The sequence below is a fragment of the Lepidochelys kempii genome, unplaced genomic scaffold (genome assembly GCF_965140265.1).
Source record: "Lepidochelys kempii isolate rLepKem1 unplaced genomic scaffold, rLepKem1.hap2 scaffold_37, whole genome shotgun sequence".
Taxonomy (NCBI): Eukaryota; Metazoa; Chordata; order Testudines; family Cheloniidae; genus Lepidochelys; species Lepidochelys kempii.
The window spans coordinates 92,025-116,893 of record NW_027333638.1 but is presented as its reverse complement, the minus strand read 5'-3'; the positions used below and the strand labels follow the sequence as shown (position 1 = coordinate 116,893).

General features: G+C 51.3%; 1 protein-coding gene across 1 annotated transcript in view; it reads right to left on the bottom strand.

Moving 5' to 3' along the window:
* The window catches only part of LOC140904589 (uncharacterized), a 203,606-nt gene that overhangs the window by 129,254 nt on the left and 49,483 nt on the right, over nucleotides 1-24,869 (bottom strand). Inside the window, 1 exon segment of the mRNA XM_073327021.1 lies at nucleotides 5,718-6,627. Within this exon segment, the coding sequence (XP_073183122.1) occupies nucleotides 5,718-6,627 (910 nt within the window).

The window sequence follows — 24,869 nt, the reverse complement described above, 5'->3', positions numbered from 1 at the left end:
AACTCTGACGGGCAGAAGGGTTACACGGAGCGAGGGTGGGCAGGAAGCCGCCTTAGCCCCCTTGTGCTGCCGGTGATGGCGGTGGGGGTTCCCGGGCCCTTTTAAATTGCCCGGGGGCAGCAGGTGGGGCTGGGGGAGACACCGGCCCCCGGACTTGGGTGGAGCCAGGCCCCCGTGCTCTTATGTTGCTGGAGCATGGGCACCAGGGGCCCAGATGAGGCGCCTCCCCTGCGGCTGGAGGAGCATGGGTGCTAATCCACGTTTCGGCGGGTTGGTTTTTGGAGGGTTAAATGAAGGCAGCCTCTGCTCTGGGCTCGTCCAGTTTCAGGGCCTGACGCTGCTTTGCACAACGATGAATCTCGGAACAGGCCAGCACTGAAATGACGGCAGAACCTGAGGAAGGAAAAGCCTCCGGGTTCGTCTGTGAGCCTTGACGCCGAACGGGAGCCGTAATTTGACTCGCTTTGTGGCTGCGGCCGGTAAAATGTCAGGACAAAGTCGTCCCAGTGACTGTGACACTGGGTTTGAGGCGGCTTTGGTCTTATTCAAATGTAACTAGCATGGAACACTTGTGTTTTTAAAGGTGGGTTCCCCAAGCAATCCCAAGTTGTTCTTCCCAGAGCTGGGTGATGGTGGGCAGCAGGGGATCTCCCCAGTCTGTGGGGGAATCTCTCTGGGCCCCACTGTTAGTTCTCCAGACTTTCTCCCCCTAACCACGCACACCTCTCCCCACCCATTATCAATGCTTTACAGCGACCCCTCCCTCCCCTTATGGGATACAGCCTCTCGGTGACAGAGACTGACTGGGGCTCCCCTCTGCATGGCCCCAATGGGGAAGGAAAGGGACCGATGGGGGAGGAAGAAGACGGGCAGAAGGAGTCAAATGCGGCTAAACCAGAATAGAGGAGATTTTCTTCCTGTTAAAATGGACTGGAGTCTCATTGCTGGAAAGCCACACCTTGAGTGAGGTTTGAACCGGCAGCCTTTCAATTGCCAGGCAAAGGTGCGAACCACAGAGACGGATCACGGCCGACTTCCCAGCGCTGTCCAAGGAGCCCCTGCAGGGGTGCAAGTGGTTAGTGCAAAGGGCAATATTGCTGGGGTTGTGAGTTCAAACCTTCCCTGCAGCCCTGGTTTCTATTACCCCATGGAGCTTCCCCAGCTTGCTTGTCCTAATTCACATGGAAAGTGCCATGAGAGGAAGGTCTGAAATGTGGACGTTGGTGCAAAGCTTGGGACCCCCCACCAATGCTGCCATTAGCTGTGGGTGGGTTGCTCAGGGGCAGGGAGAATTGATTTCTTTGCTGCTGAGAAAGCTGCCAGGACAGGTCCGTGGGCACCAGAGCTCCCCGCTTCTTCCAGCACATGCCAGGCTCTGTCACTCCTGGAGGAGGGTCATCGAATCATAGAAGATCAGGGTTGGAAGGGTCCTCAGGAGGAATCTAGTCCTACCCCCTGCCCAAAGCAGGACCAACCCCAACTAAATCATCCCAGCCAGGGCTTTGTCAAGCCTGTCCTTAGAAACTTCTAAGAAAGGGGATTCCACCACTTCCCTAGGTAATGCATTCCAGTGTTTCACCACCCTCCTAGTGAAAAGGTTTTTCCTAATATCCAACCTAAATCTCCCCCACTGCAACTTGAGACCATTCCTCCTTGTCCTGTCATCTGCTATCACTGAGAATAGTCTAGATCCATCCTCTTTGGATCCACCTTTCAGGTAGTTAAAAGCAGCTATCAAATCCCCCTTCATTCTTCTCTTCCGTAGACTAAACAATCCCAGTTCCCTCAGCCTCTCCTCATAACTCATGTGTTCCAGTCCCCTAATCATTTTTGTTTCCCTTTGCTGGACTCTCTCCAATTTATCCACATCCTTCTTGAAGTGTGGGGCCCAAAACTGGACAGTGCTCAAATAAATCAGTTAGCCTCTAAGGTGCCACAAGTCCTCCTGTTCTTTTTTTTTAGTTATTAAAGAAGTGTCAGTAAAAGGTCAGAATGCGATCGTCTCAGTCCTTCTCTTGAAAAGTGTAAGCTCATTAATTAGTTCGCCACTTCATCAAAAATAAAGGGGACATGCACCAGCCTTTGTCATGTGAGCAACTTTCCCAAGCACTTTGGACAAACTCAGGAGTAAGTATAAAATAGTAAAATAAGTTTATTAACTCCAGAAAGTTAGATTTTAACTGAGTATAAGTATTGGTTACAGAGGTCAAAAGTGGTTACATAACAAATGAAAACAGACTCCCAGTCTAAACTCTAATTTGAATATACTAAGCAAGAATTGGATCAAACAGCTTTTCTCACTCACTGCTTGCTCCAGGCCATGTTGAGTTCTTAATACACAGACTGAATTCCCTCTCAGCCTGAGACCAATCTCTGCAGTTCAAATTCTGAGTCTTCCAGACAATCTTCCAGGTGTTGAGATTGGGGAAGAGACAGGCCACGTGGAGGTGTCTTTGACTCTCATTCATATTTTTTCTCCAGCTGCTAGGTAGATTCTTGCCGTGATGCTGGGGTTAGTTAGCCCCCAATATGGAGCAGCAGTTTGCCTCCTGCACCTTGTGGTAGGCATGTCACAGCTCCTTCATTTTGACCCCGCACGGCAGTGTGTCCCTGTCATGGCCCCTTCCTATCATGCATCACGAAATCTGAGTGCGCACCTCGGGAGTTACACCGCAGAAAGCTGCTTTCCTGTGCAGAAACTTGCCCGTGTAGACAAGCCCGCAGAGGACTTCCATAAGAACGCACGACAGGTCATAGACTGGGTCAGACCAATGGTCCGTCAAGCCCAGTGTGCTACCTGAGAGCGACCAGTGCCAGATGCATTGGAGGGAAAGAACAGAACAGGCTTGTTGACCTGCAAGGTGAGGGTCTTTCACCTTTATATTTAACTTCATTGTTGTCGATTCCTACTTATCCTATATCTAACTACCCCTCCTCTGAGGTCTCTGGGCAAATCAGGTGTGAACCACTCCTTTGACACAGACGTGTCCCAATCCAGCTGAATTGAGGCAGAATTTGGGCCAATGTCAGTTTGGAAAAGGCCTGCTTCACCCAGCAGGTTTCTCAAAGTATCCGTTGCTGTGAACCGCATGTCGTGTGGATGTGCGAACTCCAAAGATAGCAAACATGAAAAAAAAAACCGCAAAGCCGGTTCTGAGGTTTCCAGAGCCAGGCCTGAGGGTTAAAGAGCTGTGCTCAAAAGGACAAGGGGGCTCAGCAGCTATAAAAAGAACTAGTTGCAAAAACAAAACAAAAATTACATGAAAAAAAACAACCAAACAACAACCACCCAGAAAAGCTCCCATCACTCGCCCATCACCATTGTAGATCTTGACATCTCCTGCCTAATGTGACATCTTTGCTTTGCGAACAAGAGCCCTGGGGAACTCTCTGGCTCTTTCCCTCTCACTGGGGAAAAGGTTCCACATCTTCTCTCAAGTAGTTTTCCTCCCAACAGAAGATTTATTTTAAAATTTACCAAATAAATTCCATTTGAAACAGAAATCATTCCAGTCTATACTGGGTCTCTATTCTCGTACATGCTATTTCTCTCACATTTTCCCCCAAACCTGATTCCTTTGGAGTCAGGTTTTTATTGCAGGATTAGCCACCATTTGCTATTTTGTAGGAGGGGGCTAGAAGAAAACCTGAATTATACTGTAACACTGAAAGTGATCACAGAATCAGCCTCTTACCTTACACTAATAAACTTTATGTGCAATTTCCTTGTTGCTGGTAACAATTTCTTCAAAGATTACAAACTATAAACCTTTAGGGCAGTTTTCTCTTAATTCCCATTTTCACCCAGTGAGCTCTGTGTGAAATCACATTCTCCCATAACCTAGGAGCCTTCCATTTCTGAGGGTTCATTTCTCCCTGGGTCTTCTCCCAGAAGTGTGGGTGGAAGGGGTCTCACACTACGTGGGAAGGCTGCATCATGAGAAAAACCACCTGTGCTCTACTTTCACCCTTTCTAATCTTTCAGAGTAGCAGGAGGCGGAAAAGTGAGACACATGCATTAGACTCAAGAGCAAAACTAAGAGACCAAACCACAGACTCTGGACTCAGCATTCATGTATCCTGCAGTCTGAACTTGGAATCTGTTACATTCCCTCATTGGCTACCATCATTTAACCAACACAGAAGTGCTTCTTGTCCAGCAAGGCAGCCAGTTTGGGACCCATAGGCATGGCATGGCTCTGAAGGAATCAGCTGTTTCTCTCTGTGCTTCAGGAAACTTGGGATCCAAATGGTAAAAGACAGTTGTTCCCAGTTTCATCATGGCATCCTTTAGAAGTGTGAGCAATTCTAAAAACAGTTTACCTTGGCCACAGGTCACCATAGCGTCCATCTCTGGGGTGAAAATCAACCACTCGTACCTCTCATTTCTACCTGAGTTCTTGTCAAATCTTTGACCTTAGTTGTAGCAATTTTACACGGCTCTGGCGTAGAATTCTTCACCAACCACACGACATACCAGTAGCGATACTGAGGTAGAACTCCCCCAAATATGCCCTTTTGTTTCTTTAATCTGGTGCAACAGATTTAAATAAGGGACTAAATTCAGGTGCGCCTTAGAATCCCTCTAAGACACCAAATGTCAGGTATCTACTCAAAATGGGTGTCTTTCTGCAGCTCTATCACATTCCTCATGGATGCCATTTCCTACACATTTACAGCATCTCCCAGGAGTGAGCTGAACAGAAATGTCACTTCCATTTTTCCCATCTCTACCTAGGAAGGGATTGCATTTCCCAAATAAGAGGCAACATGCACCTGATTAGGAAGGGAAGATCTTCAGGAGCAACCTCCTGCAGGGCATGGGCCACAACTGCTTTGGGAGGCAAATGAATGGGTCTTTTGCTTAGTTCCAAATCATTTACTAGAGAATCCTCTTCCCAGCCCCTTCGGGAAATATTGACCTTTCCAATTGAAGAACAGGGGGATAGAGAGGGTGATGGAGAATCCCTCTGATTTACCCTATGTTCTTCTGTTGTTACAGAGGGGAAAAGACATTTTTCCCTATCCCTTCCCTATTCCTGCTCTTTGTTATACTTCAATATATTTTAAGGGAGGAAAACGGGAGTAAAAATATCTGCCTTCAGGAAAACCTGAAGCAACAGCGCTCTGATGAACTGTGACAACTGGGAATGAAACAATATGTTCCTGGTGGGGGAACTTGATGACTAACAATTGTTTTTAAATGGGGGAACAGTATAACTGTGATGCTCAGGGTTTGTTTAGACTAGGAAAAGTGATGGAGTTTAGGTCAGGTCAAGGGGAAAGCTAATGCCAACCACTGCACCTCGGCTGCATCTGCACGACAACTGTAATTGTCTTTTAACACCAAGATAACTAACTTGAGCAGCCAACGCCATGTACAGTCCTAATGGATGTATGGCACGGGTAGTTTTTGCCTCAGTGTAGCTTGTTGGGAACAAACCTCTCTCCCCCACCTGGATGATGAACTTTCCTGGCTGGAGGGACAGACGCTCCTTCGACTCAAAAGGAAAGGAGTTGATAGAAAACATCACAGGACTGACCCCAAAGAAGGGTGAGCTGCAAAAAGCAGAAGCAGGCAACTCATCTGGGGGAGCTGAGTAACCACGGTGAAGATGGGGCACAGATCACTAAGTGGGAATTAGCAAATGTGATTTTTTTCTTAAAAAAAAAAACACCTTTGGCCAGCCCTAGTCAAGGCATTTGTTAGAGATCACTCCTATGTGGATTTTCTCATGTCTAATAAGGGTTGAGCGCTGATTGAAGCTTCTCCCACACTCAGAGCACGTGTAGGGCCTCTCTCCTGTGTGGATTCGCTGATGTGTGATAAGGGCTGAGCTTTGATTGAAGTGTTTGCCACACTCACGGCATCCATAAGGTTTCTCACCCGTATGGATTCGCCGATGTATGATAAAGTATGAGCTCCGATCAAAGCGTTTCCCACACTCAGAGCATCCATAAGGCTTCTCACCTGTGTGGATTCTTCTATGTGTGGTCAGTACAGAGCTCCGATTAAAGCTTTTCCCGCACTCAGAGCACATGTAGGGGGTCTCTCCTGTGTGCGTTCTCTGATGTGTGATTAGGGTAGAGCTCTGATTGAAGCTTTTCCCGCACTCAGAGCATGTGTAGGGCCTCTCCCCTGTGTGGATTCGCTGATGTGAGAGGAGGGATGAACTGTCAATGAAGTGCTTCCCACACTCAGGGCATTCCTAAGGTTTCTCACCCGTGTGGATTTTCCGATGTCTAATAAGGTGTGAGCTCTGCTTGAAGTGTTTCCCACACTCAGGGCATCCGTAAGGTTTCTCACCCGTGTGGATTTTCCAATGTGTAATAAGGTGTGAGCTCCGCTTGAAGTGTTTCCCACACTCAGGGCATCCATAAGGTTTCTCACCCGTGTGAATTTTCCGATGTGTAATAAGGTTTGAGCTCTGCTTGAAGTGTTTCCCACACTCAGGGCATCCATAAGGTTTCTCACCCGTGTGGATTCTCTTATGTGCAATGAGATGCGAGCTCTGCTTGAAGCATTTCCCACACACACAGCATGCGTAAGGTTTCTCACCCGTGTGGATTCTCTGATGTCTGAGAAGGTCCGAGCTCCCTTTGAAGCTTTTCCCACACTCGAGGCATGTGTAGCGTGTTCCTTCCAAGTTCATTCTCTCACGTGTAATAAGGTCTGACTGGCTACCGAAGTTTTCCTCTGGCCTCTGCTGACTCTCACAGGCTTTTGTTTTTTCTGGGCGTGCACAGCTCCCAGAATCATTCCCTTTGGACCTTCCTGACAACATCCCATGGGCTTCTACTCGCTCAGCATCTTCCTGCTGGGGCTCCTCCTCGTTTTCACTCACCATCCCAACACCTGACGGGAGACCGAGAGAATCCAGACGTAAGTCTCTGCCTGCGCCAGAGAGAAAGCAAATCTCAGAGAGAAGAATGGGAAAAGGGATGAAGGAACCAAAATGTGTACAGGACAGATCAAACCTATCAGGAGCTGATTTTCCCTTCAACCTTCCCCAGAGGAGAGAAAGGAAGGGATCAGTTCTGGGTCCGTATCTCAGAAGAAATCTCAGGGGACAGCGAGATTGGGGAGGGACTTGCTGCCAGTTGTCAGTCAGGATAGGTGGGAAGCCATGAGTGACCTCTGCCTAACGATTCTACATCTGCAGGGAACAATCCTGAACTTGGAGAGCTCACAAGGTCTTTGTAGGGCATCCCAAATGTTTCCTTTATTCACCGACAGTTTTGGGGTTGGTTTAACCAATGCCTCACCTATGCAGGCAGCTCTCGGGAGCACTTTTTTCTTAGAGCCATGAAGGTCTGGGACGCACGGCTCCTCCCCTCGTTCCAGCTGCGAGATCACATCAGTTCTGGAAACTGGAAACCCTGCTCAAGGCAAAGAAAACAAGGGAGGTCAGTGGAATTTGTGGGATACTTGTCACAAAGAATATTCCATGCTTTTAAGCCCAGCTCACTTTTAAGTAGTAACGTCCCAAGGCCGGCTTCCTTGGCTCAAAGTGCCAGGAGATGATTATTATAAATCATATTCATTACCTTAGTGCCTAAGGGCCAACTAACAGTGGGTCCTCATTTTGCTAGGCACAGTACAAACCGAGAAGCGTTGATGGCCCGTGCCCTGAAGAAGTTACAATCTAAATAGACAAGGCAGACACAGAATGGGGGAAGGGGTACAACCCACCAGCAGAGTGAACTCCGTGAAGGCAGAGTGGCAGATCTGATCAACACAGGCCTAGATCTTGAGACTATCGGATTTAATGTTTCAACCAAGGCCAGTGTTTTCCAGAAATTGTCGCTAGGACTGCATTTTTTCCCAAAATTACTCTTTGTTTCTGGAATCACCGTTAATATCCGGAATTGCTGATCAGAGGGTGGGTGGGGCATGCAGGGTCACAATCCCCCAGATTTCTCCCTGGAGACACCCGTCTCCTCCCCAGGGCACAGGCTGGCTGCGGTTGAGACTTGATGCCAATTTCTTCCCTCCTCATACAAGTCTGGGATCGGCAGTGGGACGCCAGGCTCTCTCATCATGCTGCAGAGAGGACGGCACTCACAGCTGCTCACGGCCGTGTCCACAGCACCTCTCCCCTGCTCATTTCCCCTGTACACAGCTGGTTCATGCCCCGTCTCTCCAGCGCACAGCTGGCTCTAGGCTCTCAATGCCCAGTATCTGAGCCCCACCGCCCCCACACAGCCGGCTCCTGTCCCCTCCCCCCAAGGCACTTTCAGGCTTTAAAGGATTAGATATTGCTCACGTTTGTCAATTACTCTGTTTTCATTGCCTGCAAACTCTTGCCCTAATTATGACTGTTATCTGTATATCTAAGCCAGCCCTTGAAAGCATGAATTCTTCACAGACTATGATGCCGAGATGCGCCACATGATACCAGGAAGGGCTGCGGGATGGGTTTCCTGTGCAAGCTGGTATCACTACAGGGTGATGAATGCCAGATCTCAAGGCTGGTTATGCAGAGCTCCACCTCTTGAAGCTTTACCCAACGCAGAAAGGGGAAGTGACGGATTTCCCCTCATTCAGGAGACTGAAGACGACAGACTTTTGGGGGATAAACAGCTGAGTTTGAGCTGACTGAGGGGGGTCTTTCTGGGCTACAAACTCACAGGACCTGATAACCACCAAGAGGTAACCCTTTAAGAAAGGTTTTAATACACTTTGGAACCGATCAGGGATTCCCATGAGGACCGCTGAGGGAATGAAGGTAAACATGCATTTGGATGCTCTTCTTCTTTTATGAGAACGGGAACAGGCAGGGCAGGGATATCACTGAATGCAGGATCTCAGCAGGACGAGGTGTCAGGATAGCACCATATTGCAGCCCATTGGAAAACATAATCCCAACTACACATATAAAATGGTGGGCTCTAAATGAGCTGTTTCCACTCAACAGAGGGATCTTGGAGTCACTGGGCACAGTTCTCTGAAAACATCAACTCAGTGTGCCACGGCAGTCAAAAAGCAAAGAGAATGTTGGGAATCATTCTGAAATGGATAGATAAGAAGACAGAAAATATCGTATCGCCTCTATATAAACCCATGGTATACCCACATCTCGAATACTGCCTGCAGATGTGCTTGCCCCATCTCAAAAAAAGATATATTGGAAAAGGTTCAGAAAAGGGCAACCCAAATGATTACAGGTATGAAACTCTTCTGTACGGGGAAAGATTAAAAAGACTGGGACTATTCAGCTTGGAAAAGAGACAAAGGGGGGATATGAGAGAGGTCTATAAAATCAAAACTGCCGTGGAGAAAGTAAATAAGGACGTGTCATTTACTCCTTCTCATAACACAAGGAGTAGGAATCACCCAATCAAATTAATAGACAGCAGGTTTATAAGAAACAAAAGGAAGTATTTCTTCACACAATGCACAGTCAACCTGGGGAACTCCTTGCCAGAGGACGTTGTGAAGGACAAGATTATAATAGGGTTACAAAAAAAAACCAAAAAACACCATGAGAAATCTATTGAGGACAGGTCCGTGAATGGTTATTAGCCAGGATGGGCAGGGATGGTGTCCCTAACTTCTGTTTGTCATAAGCTGTGAATGGGTGACAGGAGATGAATCACTTCATGATTCCCTGTTCTGTTCATTCCCTCTGGGACACCCGGCGCTGGTCACTGTCGGAAGACAGGACACTGGGCTAGATGGACCTTTGGTCTGTCCCAGTGTGGCCATTCTTAAATACTAGGGAACCTAGTGAGTCCAGTGCAATGGGAGGGAGTAGGAAAATCCCTGGCTGTGGAGAACACTGGGAAATTAGAAACTATCATTCAGAAGCAACAGACTCTAAATAGTCTAGAAAAGCAGAATGTGAAAAATAAGAATCGGGGTCATGTGACTTCAGGAATGAGGGACTCAAAAAACCAAGTCTGCAGAGAAGGTAGATAGTGGCTATTGCACATGGGGATGGGCGGAGCAACTCTCCAGGTCTCAAGGATTTTCACCAGCAACCGAGGCCATTGTCCCATGCACGGGGCAATCCGGAGCAGTGAGGAGTTGTGTCATCTGTAATCCTGGCTGAGTTTCAATGCTCTGCTGCTGGAGCTCCCTTGTCTGGATTCCCCCAGCCAGCATTCAAGGTCTGTGTGATCAGTAACCCTGGACCAGCCGCTCTGACCCCAGCAGCCTGCTTCTTCCATCCCAAGCACATTCTGGTCTGGGTGGAGAAAGCTCAGGGTTTGAGAGAAGGCCAGGGGTAGGAAGCTTCTGTTCGTTATGCTGGACCTAACCCCCCGTTTTACTTGTGCAAACAGGAGATATTTGACACTGTGCGATTCTGCTCCTGTGCTCTCTTCCCACAGCGTTCAGCAGCAGGGGAGGGTTGCTGGTCGTGTGTGTGTCACTGGCATGCTGGGGTGATGCTGGAACAGGACAGAGCAGAGGTGGCAATGTGGGGGTGGCGTGAACCTCATCACTTCCGTTCCCCTTCCAAGAACCGAGGGGACAGGAATCCTTACCCAGGGAGGTCACATTCTCATAGGTCTCCTGCATGACGTCTCTGTAGAGGGCTCTCTGAGCGGGGTCCAGCAGAGCCCACTCTTCCCTGGTGAAATGCACAGCTACCTCCTCGAAGGTCACCGGCCCCTGAAAGAGCCAGAGCCCCACACTCAGGACCTGCTGCCCCACTCACAGCCCCACTATTCGTGGGGGAGAGGAGACAATCAAACGGAAACTCTGGGTGGACCGCAGTTAACAGAGTCCCACCCCCACCCCACTCAGAGCACCCAGGAAACACCAGGGTGAGGGGGTGAAGAGACACCCCTCCTCTCTCCCAGCAGATCCATCACACACCTACTAGCCACAGACTGATACCGGAGATGCTGCCCCGAGCAGGGTCTAGGGAGAGATCTCTTGAAGGAAGCCCAACACCCTCTTCCTTGTGAAAAGAAAAGGAGGACTTGTGGCACCTTAGAGACTATCCAATTTATTTGAGCATAAGCTTTCGTGAGCTACAGCTCACTTCATCCGATGCAAACTGTGGAAAGTGTAGAAGAGCTTTTTATATACACACAAATCATGAAAAAAATACCTCCTCCCACCCCACTCTCCTGCTGGTAACAGCTTATCTAAAGTGATCACTCTCCTTACAATGTGTATGATAATCAAGGTGGCCCATTTCCAGCACAAATCCAGGGTTTAACAAGAACGTTGGAGGGGTGGGGGGGCAGGAAAAAACAAGGGGAAATAGGTTACCTTGCATAATGACTTAGCCACTCCTAGAGCTGGATATGAAGCAGGGGAATCTCCCCTAAGCCTGACTGGTGGCTTCCCCCTTCGTATTTCAAGGCACCCGCTGGTTAGTTGGGTCAGGCTCCAGCACTAGGAGTCTGGTCCTTTTTCCCAGCCCCATCTAGGTAGGTTATTTTCTGTTCACCAGATTGGAGCATTTCCACCTCACCTCATGGGTCTCTTCCTAGAATCTAGGCCACTTATTAAAAAACTCCCAGCAGGTCTGCCACCCCCTGGCCTCCTCCCTTTCTCCACCCTGTGCATTTCCTGCCCCGCTCCAACCTCCAAACCAGACGGTGCAAACCTTCCCCTCTCCCGTGTATTTCCTGTCCCTCTCCCTCCTGCAGGAACAGATCAGAACCCCCCACAATAATCCCTACCTGAGCTGGCTCCTCTGCAGCCATGTCGCTCCCTTGTCCCATGGGAGGACGGGATGAACCAGAAAGAAACATGAGCGTCGTTCTGCAACCTGGCCGGGCAAGAAGGGCTGTTGTAGAAGTTTAGGAACGGACATTAGTTCAATTCACATCACGCTTCCCCCAGGCTCTTTCCTTGCAGAGTGAGATCCGAGATTCTGCCGTGCTCAGAAAATGCTCAATCTCTGGATTACAGCAGAGACCTGGCCCCTCCTGCCAGGCTAGGCCCACAGACACACTTTTAACCTCCTTTCTCCCTCCCGCATCCCAAAACAAAGTCTCTGAACGCAATCCCAGAAAAAAGCAGAACCAAAGGAGTCCCTTTCGAGGATTCCCTCTGACACTGACCCCACGGCAGCCACACCCCAGCAGGAGGGACATGGAGTCAGGAACTGGGTTTTCCTCTCTCTCATCCTTGTCTTGTCCACAGGAAAGTGATTCTCCCCACAGTGCAGTAATACATCTGTCTGGGCAGATGAGAGAGCTGGAAATCTCTTTCAAAACTCTTTTATCCCACGGACCCTGTCAGTCTCTCTATCTCCTTTTCCCTGTGCCCTCTCCATGCCTGTCTGCTAGGAAACTCTCATTCCTGGGTTGTTTGCTCCCCCATGGCTGGATTTGCTCCTGCAAATGGCAGGAGAAATGGGGTGGGGGGCTGTTTGTGTAGAGTCATTTTATAGGCCTTCACTGCCTGCCTGGGATTTCCCCATTGCCTGCCTAGGACCCCCACCTGCCCTCCACCAGGATCTGCCAGCCCATTTGCCTGGGACCCCCTCCTCCTCCCAGCAGGACCCCCTGACGCTTTACAGGAGGACCCCTCACTCTGCGCCAGGGACCGCCCCACCACAGCTCTGTGCACTGGGCATGGCAATGGTCCCAGGAGCCAGCTGGGCAATCCCAGACAGAGCCCCTGGCACAGCACCAGGCAACATCTAATCCCCTGCCCCACCTGCCCAAGAGACCCCCACCCCCACTGGTCTGCAGCCAACAGGCCCCCAGCCATACCCACCTCCAGGACCCATAGCCTTAGGGCTGGGCACATCAGAACTACCCCCCGAAACCCCAAACCCTCCAGAATCCACCAACCTGACTAGGGCCCCCCCCTGCCCAGCCACCCAGAGGCCTCCCCCTACCACAATGCCCCTTCAGCTCCCGCTGCAATCTCCCCACACAGACACCTGCCCCCCCCATCAACAGTGTTCCCTCACAGTGTCTGGTAAGTGGATAGAAAGTTATCACCGCCCCCTGCTGGCCAGTCACACAGGCAGAGGGAGCCCGGGGGGACGCCTCTTTAACAGGAGAAGGGAAGCCATGGAGGGCTAAAATAAGTAAGACATTTCCAAACTCTGTCACTAGCAAATAATGGCCACCGTGGATCCACCCCAGAGTTGGCTACAGCTTTGCACTGCGGGAAGCCCCCCCCTCACGGAGACCCTTTGTCATGGGGTTTGGGATACTTCTGGACCACGCTGCACTCAGAGGGACCTCCTCATCCCGTGCCAGCTGGAGAAAAGAAAAGGGTCCAGCCAACTCTCCTGTTACCAACTGGGAACACCCATCCCCCAAACAGGGGGAGGCCCCTGGCTTTGATGGGTATTGAATAGATGGCTAGTCTCTTTTATCAGCAAACATTTTTAACAGAGAGAAAGGAGGGAACAAATGATTCTCAAAGGAGAGGGAAAGATGATCATTGTTGCAGGGGGGTTAATTTCCCAACCAGGATGGAGAAGGACTCAGGGCAACAGGTTCCCCCCAAAGAAGGACAAGTTGCTAGGATTTAGAGACATGGGGAACAGCCCCAAACCCAAGAGGATTTTTAATTGACATTTGATAATGACATCGTAAGAGGGAAACCTGAGATTTGAGATCAGTGTTCAGAAATGAAAGAGAAAGGGTGGAAATCTGAGGGATTTTGGATCCATTTATGCAAATTATAGAGAGGAAAGTGGAAAATGAGAGGGATTTTATCGCAGTTGTTGATAGGAGGTAAAAGCTGAGTGTATTTCCCACCACTATTTGGTCAATGAATAGAGCGGAAATGGGCAACATTGGCAAACGTTTGAGATCCATATTCAGGAATCTGAGAAAAGGTGTAAATCTGAGATTTTCGTCGTAATTTATAATTAGAGAGACAGGGAAAGCTCTCAGGGGCATATTCAATTAGAAGTAGACAACTAGAGTAAAAGTGGGGCAAACGTTGAGGGTATTTTTGAGGAATCTTTGAGACGTACAGAGAAAACGTGTCACAAACTACGCAACTGAGAACATGGGATAAACGCCAAGACCGGGGGGGCTTTTATGTGGCTATTAAAGAACTAGCTGGAAAAGGGGGGACCGTTTGTGATATAAAATCCAGCCTGTCCAATACAGAAGCAGAAAGTGATGGTCCCCCCCCCACGGCCCCCGTTCACCTGGGCAGCACGGAGCCCTCTGAGGGGCTGACTGAAGGGGGCGGGGGGGGGCTGCAGGGCTCCCTGGGGGCGGGGAGGGGGCGGCAGTGGGGGATGGGCAGGTAGGGGACAGAGAGTCACTTTCCTGCCCCCCCCGCCCAGCGCTCCCCCCCCGGGGTCTCCCACTCACCGGAGCACGGGGGGGTTAATGACGGGCCCCACCCCGCACAGACCCCGGAGGGGAGCCGCAGCTGCTCCTCCTACAGATCCGACACGAGGCAGCGCCTGGTCTGCTCCGGGCTCCGCCCCCAGACGCTGCCCCGCCCACTGTCTGCTCCAGTCCCCGCCCCCAGGCTCTGCCCCGCCCCCTGTCTGCTCCAGGCCCCGCCCCCAGGCGCTGCCCCGCCCCCGATCCGCTCCAGGCCCCGCCCCCAGGCGCTGCCCCGCCCCCTGTCTGCTCCAGGCCCCGCCCCCAGGCGCTGCCTCGTGTCGGGTCTCTCGGAGGAGCAGCTGCGGCTCCGCTCCGGGGTCTGTGCTGGGGGGGCCCGTCATTAACCCCCCCGTGCCCGGCCGGGGGGGGCTTTCTCCAGCTGGGACCAGCCCTTGGCTCTGCCCGCCCCCGACCCGGTGAGTGGGAGACCCCGCGGGGGGGGGAGCGCTGGGGCGGGGGGGCAGGAAAGTGACTCTCTGCCCCCGGCACGACTGGGATTGGGGGGGGCAGAGACTGGGGCCCGGCGGGCGGGGTCCCTTGGGGGGTGTTGGGGGGAGAAGCCGGAGTTTCGGGGGGTGGGGGTTGAACTGTCTCTGTGCAGCCAGGAAATTCCCGGGGGGAAGTGGGGGGCGGCGGGGGAGTTAATTGGATCCCCTCCCCCCCCACGGGCACAAATGCCCCCCAGTTTTCCCCTTTTCCCTCTCGGTAGCTCCCCCCACCCCCCCATTGATCCGCTCTCTCGTCTTTCCTGATCCCCCCCCCTCCCGTCTCTCCCTCCTCCTCACATGTCCATTGAAACTCCCCTCCCGTGGGGGGGGCGGGATTTCCCTCCCCCCCGCCGTTGTATCCGCAGCGATTTGTCCCGGTGTCGGTGGGAAGTTGGAGCCCGGAGCCATCCCCCAACCTGGCTGCCCCGGCGTGGGGGTGGGAGGAGACGCCGGGTCTCTGCCCGGGCGGGGAAGGGAGGGGACGTGTCCCCCATGGGGCTGCCCCCGATCCCGGCTTCCCAGTCCCACTTGATGCCCCCAACTGCCGCACCGTTGCCCCCAGCCCCCACCTGCCCCCCCACCTGCCCACCCCCCACTGCCGCCCCCTCCCCTCCCCCAGGGAGCCCTCCAGCTCCCCCCCCGCCCCCTCCTGTCAGCCCCTCAGAGGGCTCCCTGCTGCCCAGGTGAACGGGGGCCATGGGCGGGTGCGGGGGCCATCACTTTCTGTTTATGTTTTGGACAGGCTGGATTTTATATGACAAACGGTCCCCCCTTTTCCAGCTCGTTATTTAAGAGCCACATAAAATCCCCCCTGGTCTTGTGTTTATCCCATGTTCTCAGTTGTGTAGTTTGTGACACGTTTTCTCTGTACCTCTGTACCTAAAAAAGTTTAGGGGTACTTGTGGCACCTTAGAGACTAACCAATTTATTTGAGCATGAGCTTTCGTGAGCTACAGCTCACTTCATCGGATGTATACCATGGAAACTTCAGAAGACATTATACACAGAGACCATGAAACAATACCCCCTCCCACCCCACTCTCCTGCTGGTTATAGCTTATCCAAAGTGATCATCAAGTTGGGCCACTTCCAGCACAAATCCAGGTTTTCTCACCCTCTGCCCCCCCCCCCCTCCCGCCACCCCACAAACTCACTCTCCTGCTGGTAATAGCTTATCCAAACTGACCACTCCCCTTTCAATGTGCATGATAATCAAGGTGGGCCATTTCCAGCATAAATCCAAGTTTAACCACAACGTCGCCCTGAGTCCTTCTCCATCCTGGTTGGGAAATTAACCCCCCTGCAACAATGATCATCTTTCCCTCTCCTTTGAGAATCATTTGTTCCCTCCTTTCTCTCTGTTAAAAATGTTGGCTGATAAAAGAGACTAGCCATATATTCAATACCCATCAAAGCCAGGGGCCTCCCCCTGTTTGGGGGATGGGTGGATCCCAGTTGGTAACAGGAGAGTTGGCTGGACCCTTTTCTTTTCTCCAGCTGGCACGGGATGAGGAGGTCCCTCTGAGTGCAGCGTGGGTCCAGAAGTATCCCAAACCCCATGACAAAGGGTCTCCATGAGGGGGGGCTTCCCGCAGTGCAAAGCTGTAGCCAACTCTGGGGTGGATCCACGGTGGCCATTATTTGCTAGTGACAGAGTATGGAAATTTTTTAGTTATTTTGGCCCTCCAGGGCTTCCTTTCTCCTGTTAAAGAGGCGTCCCCCGGGCTCCCTCTGCCTGTGTGACTGGCCAGCAGGGGGCGGTGATAACTTTCTATCCACTTGTCAGACACTGTGAGGGAACACTGTTGCTGGGGGGGGCAGGTGTCTGTGTGGGGAGATTGCAGCGGGAGCTGAAGGGGCATTGTGGTAGTGGGAGGCCTCTGGGTGGCTGGGCAGGGGGGGCCCTAGTCAGGTTGGTGGATTCTGGAGGGTTTGGGGTTTCAGGGGGTAGTTCTGATGTGCCCAGCCCTAAGGCTATGGGTCCTGGAGGTGGGTATGGCTGGGGGCCTGTTGGCTGCAGACCAGTGGGGGTGGGGGTCTCTTGGGCTGGTGGGGCAGGGGATTAGACGCTGCCTGGTGCTGTGCCAGGGGCTCTGTCTGGGATTGCCCAGCTGGCTCCTGGGACCATTGCCATGCCCAGTGCAGAGAGCTGTGGTGGGGCGGTCCCTGGCGCAGAGTGAGGGGTCCTCCTGTAAAGCGTCAGGGGGTCCTGCTGGGAGGAGGAGGGGGTCCCAGGCAAATGGCCTGGCAGATCCTGGTGGACGGCAGGTGGGGGTCCTAGGCAGGCAATGGGGAAATCCCTGGCAGGCAGTGAGGGACTATAAAATGACTCTACACAAACAGCCCCCCACCCCATTTCTCCTGCCATTTGCAGGAGCAAATCCAGCCATGAAGGAGCAAACAACCCAGGAATGAGAGTTTCCTAGCAGACAGGCATGGAGAGGGCACAGGGAAAAGGAGATAGAGAGACTGACAGGGTCTGTGGGATAAAAGAGTTTTGAAAGAGATTTCCAGCTCTCTCATCTGCCCAGACAGATGTATTACTGCACTTTGGGGAGAATCACTTTCCTGTGGACAAGACGAGGATGAGAGAGAGGAAAACCCAGTTTCTGACTCCATGTCCCTCCTGCTGGGGTGTGGTTGTCGTGGGGTCAGTGTCAGAGGGAATCCTCGAAAGGGACTCCTTTGGTTCTGCTTTTTTCGAGGATTGCGTTCAGAGACTTTGTTTTGGGATGCGGGAGGGAGAAAGGAGGTTAAAAGTGTGTCTGTGGGCCTAGCCTGGCAGGAGGGGCCAGGTCTCTGCTGTAATCCAGAGACTGAGCATTTTCTCAGCACGGCAGAATCTCGGATCTCGCTCTGCAAGGAAAGAGCCTGGGGGAAGCGTGATGTGAAATGAACTAATGCCCGTTCCCAAACCTCCACAACGGCCCTTCTCGCCCGGCCAGGCTGCAGAACGACGCTCACGTTTTGTTCCAGTTCATCCCGTCCTCCCATGGGACAAGGGAGCGACATGGCTGCAGAGGAGCCAGCTCAGGTAGGGATTATTGTGGGGGGTTCTGATCTGTTCCTGCAGGAGGGAGAGGGACAGCAAATACACGGGAGAGGGGAAGGTTTGCACCGTCTGGTTTGGAGGTTGGAGCGGGGCAGGAAATGCACAGGGTGGAGAAAGGGAGGAGGCCAGGGGGTGGCAGACCTGCTGGGAGTTGTTTAATAAGTGGCCTAGGTTCTTGGAACAGACCCATGAGGTTCGGAGGTGGAAATGCTCCAATTTGGTGAACAGAAAATAACGCACGTAGATGGGGCTGGGAAAAAGGACCAGACTCCTAGTGCTGGAGCCTGACCCAACTAACCAGTGGGTGCCTTTAAATATGAAGGGGGAAGCCACCAGTCAGGCTTAGGGGAGATTCTCCTGCCTCATATCCAGCTCCTCACAAGGAGGAGGGTGTTGGGCTTCCTACAAGAGATCTCTCCCTAGACCCTGCTCGGGGCAGCATCTCCGGTATCAGTCTGTGGCTAGTAGGTGTGTGATGGATCTGCTGGGAGAGAGGAGGGGTGTCTCTTCGCCCCCTCACCCTGGTGTTTCCTGGGTGCTCTGAGCGGGGTGGGGGTGGGACTCTGTTGGCTGCGGTCCACCCAGAGTTTCCGTTTGATTGTCTCCTCTCCCCCACGAATAGTGGGGCTGTGAGTGGGGCAGCAGGTCCTGAGTGTGGGGCTCTGGCTCTTTCAGGGGCCGGTGACCTTCGAGGAGGTGGCTGTGTATTTCACCAGGGAAGAGTGGGCTCTGCTGGACCCCGCTCAGAGAGCCCTCTACAGAGCCGTCATGCAGGAGACCTATGAGACTGTGACCTCGCTGGGTAAGGGTTCCTGTCCCCTCGGTTCTTGGAAGGGGAACGGAAGAGATGAGGTTCACGCCACCTCCACAATGCCACCTCTGCTCTGTCCTGTTCCAGCATCACCTCAGCATGCCAGTGACACACACACGACCAGAGACCCTCCCCTGCTGCTGAACGCTGTGGGAAGAGAGCACAGGAGCAGAATCGCACAGTGTCAAATCTCTCCTGTTTGCACCAGTAAAACGGGGGGTTAGGTCCAGCATAACGAGCCGAAGCTTCCTACCCCTGGCCTTCTCTCAAACCCTGAGCCTTTCCACCCAGACCAGAAAGTGCTTGGGGTGTAAGAAGCAGGCTGCTGGGGTCAGAGCGGCTGGTCCAGGGTTACTGATCACACAGACCTTGAATGCTGGCTGGGGGAATCCAGACAAGGGAGCTCCAGCAGCAGAACATTGAAACTCAGCCAGGATTACAGATGACACAACTCCTCACTGCTCCGGATTGCCCCATGCATGGGACAATGGCCTCGGTTTTTGGTGAAAATCCTTGAGACCTGGAGAGTTGCTCCGCCCATCCCCATGTGCAATAGCCACAATCTCTCTTCTCTAGACTTGTTTTTTTGAGTCCCTCATTCCTGAAGTCACATGACCCCGATTCTTATTTTTCACATTCTGCTTTTCTAGACTATTTAGAGTCTGTTGCTTGTGAATGATAGTTTCTAATTTCCCAGTGTTCTCCACAGCCAGGGATTTTCCTACTCCCTCCCATTGCACTGGACTCACTAGGTTCCCTGGTATTTAAGAACAGCCACACTGGGACAGACCAAAGGTCCATCTAGCCCAGTGTCCTGTCTTCCGACAGTGACCAGCACCGGGTGTCCCAGAGGGAATGAACAGAACAGGGAATCATGAAGTGGTTCATCTCCTGTCACCCATTCAGAGCTTTTGACAAACAGAAGTAAGGGACACCATCCCTGCCCATCCTGGCTAATAACCATTCATGGACCTGTCCTCAATAGATTTCTCATGGTGTTTTTTTTTTTTTTTTTTTTGGTAACCCTATTATAATCTTGGCCTTCACAACGTCCTCTGGCAAGGAGTTCCCCAGGTTGACTGTGCGTTGTGTGAAGAAATACTTCCTTTAGTTTCTTATAAACCTGCTGCCTATTAATTTGATTGGGTGATTCCTCGTCCTTGTGTTCTGAGAAGGAGTAAATCACACTTCCTTCTTTACTTTCTCCACAGCAGACATTCTTTTATAGACCTCTCTCATATCCCCCCTTTGTCTCTTTTCCAAGCTGAAAAGTCCCAGTCTTACATATCTCTCCTCATACAGAAGCTGTTTCATACTCCTAGTCTGTTTTTTTTTTGCCCTTTTCTGAACCTTTTCCAATTGCAATGTATCTTTTTTGAGATGGGCCAACCACGTCTGCACACAATATTCAAGATGTGGGCGTACCATGGATTTATATAGAGGCAAGTAATGTACTGTCTTATTATCTATCCCTTTCTTAATGATTCCCAACACCCTGTTCGCTTTTTGACTGCCTCTGCACCCTGAGTGGATGTTTTCAGAGAACTATCGACAATGACTCCAAGATCCCTCTCTTGAGTGGAAACAGCTAATGTAGACCCCATCATTTTATATGTATAGTTGGGATTATGTTTTCCAATGGGCTGCACTAGGTGCTATCCTGACATCTAGGACTGCTGAGATCCTGCATTCAGTGAGATCCCTGCCCTTCCTGTTCCGGTTCTTATAAAACAAGAAGAGCATCCAAATGTGTGTTTACCTTCATTCCCTCAGCGGTCCTCATGGGAATCCCTGATCGGTTCCAAAGTGTATTAAAACCTTTCTTAAAGGGTTACCTCCTGGTGGTTATCAGGTCCTCTGAGTTTGTAGCCCAGAAAGACCCCCCTCAGTCAGCTCAAACTCAGCTGTTTATCCCCCAAAAGTCTGTCGTCTTCAGTCTCCTGAATGAGGGGAAATCCGTCACTTCCCCTTTCTGCGTTGGGTAAAGCTTCAAGAGGTGGAGCTCTGCATAACCAGCCTTGACATCTGGCATTCATCACCCTGTAGTGATACCAGCTTGCACAGGAAACCCATCCCGCAGCCCTTCCTGGTATCATGTGGCGCATCTCGGCATTATAGTCTGTGAAGAATTCATGCTTTCAAGGGCTGGCTTAGATATACAGATAACAGTCATAATTAGGGCAAGAGTTTGCAGGCAATGAAAAGAGAGTAATTGACAAACGTGAGCAATATCTAATCCTTTAAAGCCTGAAAGTGCCTTGGGGGGAGGGGACAGGAGCCGGCTGTGTGGGGGCGGTAGGGCTCAGATACTGGGCATTGAGAGCCTAGAGCCAGCTGTGCGCTGGAGAGATGGGGCATGAACCAGCTGTGTGCAGGGCAGATGAGCAGGGGAGAGGTGCTGTGGACACGGCCGCGAGCAGCTGTGAGTGCCGTCCTCTCTGCAGCATGATGAGAGAGCCTGGCGTCCCACTGCCGATCCCAGACTTGTATGAGGAGGGAAGAAATTGGCATCAAGTCTCAACTGCAGCCAGCCTGTGCCCTGGGGAGGAGACGGGTGTCTCCAGGGAGAAATCTGGGGGGTTGTGACCCTGCATGCCCCACCCACCCTCTGATCAGCAATTCCGGATATTAACGGTGATTCCAGAAACAAAGAGTAATTTTGGGAAAAATGCAGTCCTAGCGACAATTTCCAGAAAACACCGGCCCTGGTTGTAACATTAAATCCGATAGTCTCAAGATCTAGGCCTGTGTTGATCAGATCTGCCACTCTGCCTTCACGGAGTTCACTCTGCTGGTGGGTTCTACCCCTTCCCGCATTCTATGTCTGCCTTGTCTATTTAGATTGAAACTTCTTCAGGACACGGGCCATCAACGCTTCTCGGTTTGTACTGTGCCTAGCAAAATGAGGACCCACTGTTAGTTGGCCCTTAGGCAGTAAGGTAATGAATATGATTTATAATAATCATCTCCTGGCACTTTGAGCCAAGGAAGCCAGCCTTGGGACGTTACTACTTAAAAGTGAGCTGGGCTTAAAAGCATGGAATATTCTTTGTGACAAGTATCCCACAAATTCCACTGACCTCCCTTGTTTTCTTTGCCTTGAGCAGGGTTTCCAGTTTCCAGAACTGATGTGATCTCGCAGCTGGAACGAGGGGAGGAGTCGTGCGTCCCAGACCTTCATGGCTATAAGAAAAAAGTGCTCCCGAGAGCTGCCTGCATAGGTGAGGCATTGGTTAAACCAACCCCAAAACTGTCGGTGAATACAGGAAACATTTGGGATGCCCTACAAAGACCCTGTGAGCTCTCCAAGTTCAGGATTGTTCCCTGCAGATGTAGAATCGTTAGGCAGAGGTCACTCATGGCTTCCCACCTATCCTGACTGACAACTGGCAGCAGGTCCCTCCCCGATCTCGCTGTCCCCTGAGATTTCTTCTGAGATACGGACCCAGAACTGATCCCATTTTTTCTCTCCTCTGGGGAAGGTTGAAGGGAAAATCAGCTCCTGATAGGTTTGATCTGTCCTGTACACATTTTGGTTCCTTCATCCCTTTTTCCATTCTTCTGACATTTCCTTTCTCTCTGGCGCAGGCAGGATGCCCTGAGTGTGGGAAACACTTCAAGCAGAGCTCACACCTTATTACACATCGGAAAATCCACACGGGTGAGAAACCTTACGGATGCCCTGAGTGTGGGAAACACTTCATTGACAGTTCATCCCTCCTCTCCCATCAGCGAATCCACACCGGTGAGGGACCCTACATATTCTCTGAGTGCGGAAAAAGCTTCAATCAGAGCTCTACCCTAATCACACATCAGAGAACGCACACAGGAGAGACCCCCTACATGTGCTCACACTGGGCTTGATGGACCATTGGTCTGACCCAGTCTATGACCTGTCGTGTGTTCTTATGTAAGCCCTCTGCGGCCTTGTCTACACGGGCAAGTTTCTGCACAGGAAAGCAGCTTTCTGCGGTGTAACTCCCGAGGTGTGCACGCAATTTTCGTGATGCATGATAGAAAGGGGCCATGACAGGGACACACTGCCGTGCGGGGTCAAAGTGAAGGAGCTGTGACACGCCTACCACAAGGTGCAGGAGGCAAACTGCTGCTCCATATTGGGGCCTAACTAACCCCAGCATCACGGCAAGAATCTACCTAGCAGCTGGAGAAAAAATATGAATGAGAGTCACAGACACCCCCACGTGGCCTGTCTCTTCCCCAATCTCAACACCTGGAAGATTGTCTGGAAGACTCAGAATTTGAACTGCGGAGATTGGTCCCAGGCTGAGAGGGAATTCAGTCTGTGTATTAAGAACTCAACATTGCCTGGAGCAACCAGTGAGTGAGAAAAGCTGTTTGACCCAATTTTTGCTTAGTATATTCAAATTAGAGTTTAGACTGGGAGTCTATTTTCGTTTGTTTTGTAACCACTTTTGACCTCTGTGACCAACACTTATACTCAGTTAAAATCTAACTTTCTGTAGTTAATAAACTTATTTTACTATTTTATACTTACTCCTGAGTTTGTCCAAAGTGCTTGGGAAAGTTGCTCACATGACAAAGGCTGGTGCATGTCCCCTTTATTTTTGATGAAGTGGCGAACTAATTAATGAGCTTACACTTTTCAAGAGAAGGCCGTGAGCCGTGTAAGATGGTACATTTCTGAGGTGCAAGGCTGAGAGCTGGGGAGATATGCTGGTGTCTCTGCATAACTGAGGAGTGGTTTATAGAGCATTCATGCAACTGAGTTGGGTGCTTTGCTGCATGTTGTTGGCCAAATGATCATAGAATCCTAGGATATCGGGGTTGGAAGGGACCTCAGGAGGTATCTAGTCCAACCCCCTGCCCAGAGGAGGACCAATCCCCAACTAAATCATCCCAGCCAGGGCTTTCTCAAGCCTGACCTGAAAAACTTCCAAGGAAGGCGATTCCACCACCTTCCTAGGTAACGCATTTCAGTGTTTCACCACCCTCCTAGTGAAAAAGTTTTTCCTAATTTCCAACCTAAACCTCCCCCACTGCAACTTGACCATTACTCCTTGTCCTGTCCTCTTCTACCGCTGAGAATAGTCTAGAACCAACAAGTTCTCCCTGCTTGTTTCCCAGGCTTCGTGCATTTATGTATAGGGACTTGAGATAACCCGCTGATCGCCCCTCTTTCTCAGGATGAGGCAGGAGCCCTCCTCTCTCCTGCACTCCTGCTCGTGCTTCCTCCTGGTATCCCACTTCCCCACTTACCTCAGGGCTTTGGTCTCCTTCCCCTGGTGAACCTAGTTTAAAGCCCTCCTCACTAGGTTAGCCAGCCTGCTTGCAAAGATGCTCTTCCCTCTCTTCGTTAGGTGGAGCCTGTCTCTGCCTAGTACTCCTCCTTCTTGGAACACTATCCCATGGTCAAAGAATCCAAAGCCTTCTCTCCGACACCACCTGCGTAGCCATTCATTGATTTCCACGATTCGACAGTCCCTACCCCGGCCTTTTCCTTCCACGGGGAGGATGGACGAGAACACCACTTGCACCTCAAACTCCTTTATCCTTCTTCCCAGGGCCACGAAGTCCGCAGGGATCCGCTCAAGGTCATTCTTGGTAGTATCATTGGTGCCCACGTGGAGGAGCAGGAAGGGGTAGCGATCCGAGGGCTTGATGAGTCTCGGCAGTCTCTCCGTCACATCGCGAATCTTAGCTCCTGGCAAGCAGCAGACTTCTTGGTTTTCCCGGTTGGGATGGCAGATAGATGACTCAGTCCTCCTGAGCAGAGAGTCCCTGACCACCACTGCCTGCTGCCTCCTCTTGGGAGCGGTGGTCGTGGAACCCCCAACCCTAGCACAGTGCATCTTATGCCTTCCAATTGGCGCAGTCTCCTTCTGCTCCCTTCCCTCAGACGTATCCTCTGGTCCACTCTCCGCATTAGTACCTGTGGAGAGAACATGAAAACGGTATCTGCCCTGTATCTGCCCTGCTGGTACCTGGACGCTCCCCATTCTTCTTCTGGAGGTCACATGATGCCAAATTTCTTCACCGTCCTCCTGTCCCCGATGTGCAGCCTGCTCTGAATCTGTTTTTTCTATGATTCTCTGTGTGCTGTGTGGATTTGTGTGTGGGTCTGATTTTTCTTAATGCCTGCATGGGCCTGTGCAGTGTGTGATTTTCTCTTTCTCTCTCTGTGTTTCTCTCTCTGTTTGTATCTTCATGTGTAAATTCACTGGAATGTTTAAAAATATCCACAGCTTTGCTAATTTTC